General features: G+C 36.1%; 1 protein-coding gene across 1 annotated transcript in view; it reads left to right on the forward strand.

The window, feature by feature from the left end:
- Positions 1-6,154, forward strand: part of LOC108732411 (sodium/potassium/calcium exchanger Nckx30C) — a 79,044-nt gene that overhangs the window by 60,488 nt on the left and 12,402 nt on the right. The window contains exon 6 of the mRNA XM_025979421.1: positions 5,703-5,955. Coding sequence (XP_025835206.1) covers positions 5,703-5,955 — 253 coding nt within the window. The remainder of the gene's footprint in view (positions 1-5,702; positions 5,956-6,154) is intronic.

The raw sequence follows: 6,154 nt of genomic DNA on the forward strand, positions 1-6,154 counted from the left end.
ATGAAGTGTATCAAAATAGTTATCCCATTATAACATAATAATTTGTTCTAAAAGAAGTAATTTTGATTTTGAAATTTTTAAATTTTCGATAACAGTCTTAAAGAACATTTTAAATAAAAATTTTAAGGATTCTCGAGACGTCAGCAAATAAATTTATAATAGCTATTGTGTCTACTTGAATGAAGGATAAAAATCGTATCATTGTTAACATTTATTCTATTCTGCAGTTTTCAATACAAATAAATATAGATACCAGGTTAAATTTGTTCTGTATTTAAAGCATTTCATTGCCACCTTTTCGTCCAATGAACAAAATCTGCAAGTTCTACAAGTGTTACAATTAATTCAGAAACGTTCTCCTTTCGCAAATGTTTTATTAACCCTTGAATAGTAGCGACGACGCTGTGCGGCGTGGTGATCTAGAAAGTTTTTAATTGCATTAACGCTGTTGGAACAGTGCAAACGTAAAACTTTTAGTTGCGTTCTTACACGTTGTAGCACACCCCCTTTAAATTCGTAGCTACATTCTTATCAGGATATCCGAGAACTTGATTAATTAAAACGCTTTGTTTGAAATTGACACGGCTATTTATAGAAAGTGACCTTTCGAACACATGTAGTTTATTGGTCAACGATCCAGGATTGCCAGATAATTTTTTTATTGCATCTCATCATCACGCCTGTTTGCCGTGAAATTACGAGCAGTATTTTCTCAAAATGTTGGTTTTAACAAACTGAATGGAACTACATATATACAGACTTTATTTACAAATGAAATAACGGATTACAACTACAGGCATAACGAAAAAAATATGAATTAAAAACGCAAGTTAACAAGAAAAGGGACAAAACGTAACTCTAACTCTAAATTATGTGACAAAATCAAAAATTGTTCTGGTGTCACCACCAATGCCTTGTATGCAACAAAAGAATACGAGTCAGAAGCCAACAAGGGGAAAAACCCAACAAAGTATGACTCTGCCTCGAGCTATGAAATTCCTGTAACAATTGAAGAGCATCGATAATAAAATTAACGAAAGTGGTTGCCATCGAAGACCTTTGCAGAACCTGACCATTGGGACCAAATAGGCCTATTATTGTTTGCAAAAGAACATTCAAGAGGTATCACTGAGAGGCATGGCATTCGGGAGAATGCCGGTTCGATTCCGGATCCGTCTGCCTTGGTCCAAGTTTTTCTGTGGTTTCCTTGGATCACTTAGGCAAATGCTGAGGCAGTAATATTCCCCAGATAATCTTTCATTCTCTTCTGTCTTCATTTCGTCCGTCTCATCTTTCTCACCCGAACCACCACCCACCCATTCCCACGATTCCTGAAAGGAGGTTGAAGACGGCCTTCCGCCCTACCTTCCGCTGTAGTCCGGAGGGACTGCCCGCCCACCAACATTAGTGGCTGGTGGGAATGAAACACCCAAAAGTTTTTTTTATCTCTAACGACTAAAAAATGAATGAATGAATAACTACAAGCAGTAGGTATAGTCAATTCGTTAATGTTTGACAAATCATTTTCTCCAGAATAATTACGAATACTAAGTCGTTGATGGACTTTTGTCCATCATTATATTGAGAAAGATTTCGTTCTCCCTTTGGTATTGCCATAAAGCTTTTACTTTTCTTAACGTTGCAGTCTACATTTTTTAACTGATCCCAAACTTTATGCAATGCCTGCATTAAACAATCGGCTCTTAATCAAAAAATCATAACAAGAACGAGTTCCTGAACGTCGACCCGATCGTTAACTAATCGCAACTATAAAGTTTCGTGAAAAGTTGACTCCATGCTACGTAGGCACGTATCCTAGACTGACACGTCTGCCTCCAGAATTAACGAGCTGCTATTGGAAAACTTTCCTTGTAAATCAAAGCGATTATTAAACCTCTGACCTATAAAGCAACTAGCTGTCACTGCAAAATACACATTCGCATTATCGTGAGAGTTAATATGGTCTACACTGAATGCTTTATCGTCACGCCAAACTATTCTCAATTGGATTTCGAATGCGTCAATGTTTCAATTTACGCTATGAAAATATGTAGCTCATTTGAATGAAATTTGAAGACAATACAGGAGGAAAATGAGGTTCTGCGCTGTTAGAAGACAAACTATTGTTCTAAACAAAACAGTGACAGTTACAGTTACATTAATTATTTAATATAAAATTTTCTCTTCTCATTTATATATTCGTAGTGACCTCCTGATGAAGTCAAGAATGTTGGCAAAAATTTGAGAGTTAATAAATTTAACAACATCAGCCCATCGTATTGTTCACAAGAATTTACATACTGACACCCACAATTTAATTAATTTTAAAACGAAGTTGTTCACATTATGACAAATTGATAATTAAATTTATGGTGTTCAGTCAAAGGGCATTATCCATAGATGGTATACTTCGTTTACTTTCTGTAGCGATGTGACCTTCAGTTTGACCGGCGCAAAGTAGAAAAGAACAGCACTAGGCCAGAAAAGAAAGGAGACAACTCTCGACCAAACTCTTAACCGGTGAGGAGCGTATAATCCGTACAGTACTGCACGGAAAAATTGACCACTTTATCCAATACAATTGCATTGCTCAAATGAGCTGTTATTGGACCATTTACTACTGAAAATATCAACGAGATGTTGATTTATATTTGAAGACGTATTAAAGGCTTTAACGCTTGTTTTCGATTCGTACTACTATTCATGATTGAACAAAACTTTTGGCAGGTACTGTACGAAAAAAAAAAATGAACAAGAGTCGAGAGTATAATGAGCTTTTTCTCCCTACCTACAATTTTGCTAGCGCATCTAAGACATTGGATTGGAAGGGGCCCATCGCTAGAGAAAGTAAATGAAGTATATCAAAATACTCATCCTTGTAGCGATGAAAAAAAGCGATATCATCAAATAAAATTGCTGAAAATAGAAAACATCACCAGGATCAAGATGTTTTCGATGTCATCATTGCTTTTACTGTACAACAGTGTATGTAATCAAACCGAATCGATAATTTTTAGTGGTCAATATAAATTTGTTTGGTTACATGCTTGTTAATTCAATTTGACAATTATTAGAAAAGGAATTTGTTGAGCAATATTGGATACCACAAAAAGTAGCAAATACTAGGTAGTTGCAATAATAGATTACAAGAGTTATTGTTCCACAGTTCTATTTTTAAACAAGACCTACGGTAGGTCTGATCAGGTCCTTTGATTAGTCCTGCAAGTAACAGACGTTTCTTATCTGCCACATACGTATTTTCGCGTGAATGGTACACTTTTAGTGGAAAGTTGCATGAAGGCATACGTCGTGTCTAAATAGGTCGCAGTTGAACATACGTAAGTTAAAAAATATGTGACGTCTAACCTTTTCTGGTCTACTAAAATAATTTATTGTGGACACCTAGCACTCTATGTATAATATTCTCATTTTGACGTCAAATTCATAATTAGAAAGTCATAAAGTATAAGACCAATTTTATTTACACGAAGCAACGCTCGGTCGAAATTTATTGTGATTTTGTAGCAGCAAAGTACAGATAGGTATGTTTGTTTTCGTTGTTATGAATACAAAAATCGGTACTTTCGACAAGTTTCTATGTATACTTAACACAACTTTTCCGTGGCCGATGAGAAAACGCAAGACCAGATAAGAATAATATAGTCTTGGTCTTCATCTTCCTCCCTGGACAAAAATTTTCAGTATCTCNGACCATCTTACGTGTCCTTTCTAAGTAAAAAACAACCGACAAACAGACGGACCGACGAGGGAAAAGGGGGGATATCCAAATCAGGAAACATTAAATGTTACAATACACTACGCATTATCGTCAAACTTTCGATTATCATTTTAATTAATTATTATTCTTGTCATTATTGTTGTTGTTATCATACGACATACCGTGTATGCGTTTTTTTGTAATTTTCATAATATGTCATCCATCAGGACGTCGTCCTTCATTCGTCTTTTGTGTCAGCACCAGGGGGCGCATAGTAAATAATTAAATAATTAAACAACGTTCATCGATCAGTGTTAATTATTATTATTAATTACTACATACGATGATCCTAAGATTATCTCGCGCACATGTTCGTTGTTGGAATGGAAGAAATGATGAATCGTTTCTGGCAAGAAAACGTGGCGTCACACCGTGTTACATATGAATAATATATATATCGTTATAGGTGATTTATTCATAAAAAAGTCAAGCACGTTTATATGCTGCATTATACCACGTTTTGCATTTTATTTTTGGTCGCTTTCGTTTGATCATTGCTTTGTTCTAAACCTCAAATACGATATGCTGTAGGTAATTTGAACACCATCGTTTTCTATTTTTTTTTTGGCAGTAGTTTGGATTTGCACGGAAGAATCCGTTATCTTATTTTGTAGTTTGAAGCATTAATTGACGGCAATGTATTTTGTTTTGATGCAGCAGCGGGAATGGCAGCGAAATTTGATAAGGCCTACAAGATTTTAATGAGCTTTTAATGTATCATTGCGGATTATAGCGAATTCTGATACACCAAACTAAATCTCGACGAGGATTACAGTGAGTTTTTGATACATTCCAATGGATTGCAGTCTGATTTTCTACTCAAAAATTTATACGAATTTAAAATGAGTTTTAGATGCATTTAAACGAATTAGAAAGAATTATAAAGAATTACAGTGAATTTTGACTTACAAATACGGAATAGATGGAAATTAACAGTCTGCAGGATTACAGTGTTATTGATCCATTTGAATGGATTCTAGTGAGTTTTTGAGGAGTTTAAACGGATTATGGTGAACTCATGCTGTTCTGATTCGGGTCCAAAGGTCGTCTTCGGTTGGAATTGTTTCCCGAGTCAATGAAATAGATTGTAATGGGTTTTTATACTGATTGGAGTGCATTTTCTGAGAATATTAGCATGTAGTCCAAGTAACAGAGTTCAAAAGCAGTTTTGGATATAAACTGCTAATGTAGCAAAGCAGGCTGTAGAATAGTTTGACGCAGCACGATGGCAAGAACGTTTGACGCTGTAAAGCTTCATGTTGCATCAAAGATTGAAGTTTTATCGCAGTGGAATAGATTATAGTAGAGCTTGGATTGACGCATCAGTAAACTGTTAATATAGCGAAACAGGCAGCTAAACAGTTTGACATAGTAGGATGAATTGAAAGTCGATTTGACGCAGTAAAGCTTGGTGCTGCATCAGAGGTAGATTGGTTAGGGGTGAGTTTTATTCTTGAATGGACTGTAGTGAGCTATGATGCAGTTCTGGATATAGTCCACCGAAATTTTATCTCAGCGGAGCAGGGTGTAGTGGAGTTTAAGTTGACACTGTACATGACGCGTCAATGTAAACTGCTAATCTAGTAGATCAGACAGTAGAACAGTTTAACGCAGCAAGATGGATCGCGTAGCTGTTTATAGAAAATTAAGTGTCAGCATTGCTTATCAGTTTTACGTTAATTTTGAATGTAACGGTTTTAAATCCCTGTACATTTGTTGTTTCTGGTGTTCTTTAAGACTGGTTTTTATCGTACTTCCGTACTGTCCGATGTAGACCACATTGCAATTTATACTAAATTTTATAGATTGCTATTGCTATTATTAATTAATACCTCTTTGATGATTCAGTTTTGAAAGAAAAGCTGTGATAAGAAAGCTACTTCTAAGATGATCACAACAATCAAAAGTTTTATTTTCGTTTAAGGTAAAAAGTGGTTTCCTGTAACGTTTCTCGGGAGTATCGCTTGGATAGCTGCTTATTCCTACTTAATGGTATGGTGGGCCACTGTAGTGGGAGAAACGGTAAAAATACCACCGGAAGTGATGGGTTTAACATTCCTTGCAGCGGGTACTTCCATTCCTGATTTAATTACCTCCGTCATTGTAGCGAGAAAGGGATTCGGTGATATGGCCGTGTCCTCGTCCGTTGGCAGTAACATTTTCGATGTCACAGTCGGGTAAGTTATTAAAAAAACTTTCCTACCCCGTCATTTATCGGTCATAAATTATTACAATACGAGGGTGGATTGATAAGTTTCCGGCCTAACCAAGAGATGACGCCACTAGGCCTACCTTGAGGTGACATTCTATAGTACCATCCTTGGATAGCTTGTAGCTATAGTTTCAGCCCGATCTCCTTGCTAGTGTAGGTTTGAC

Source organism: Agrilus planipennis, unplaced genomic scaffold (assembly GCF_000699045.2).
Source record: "Agrilus planipennis isolate EAB-ADULT unplaced genomic scaffold, Apla_2.0 scaffold73, whole genome shotgun sequence".
In the NCBI taxonomy this organism is placed as follows: Eukaryota; Metazoa; Arthropoda; class Insecta; order Coleoptera; family Buprestidae; genus Agrilus; species Agrilus planipennis.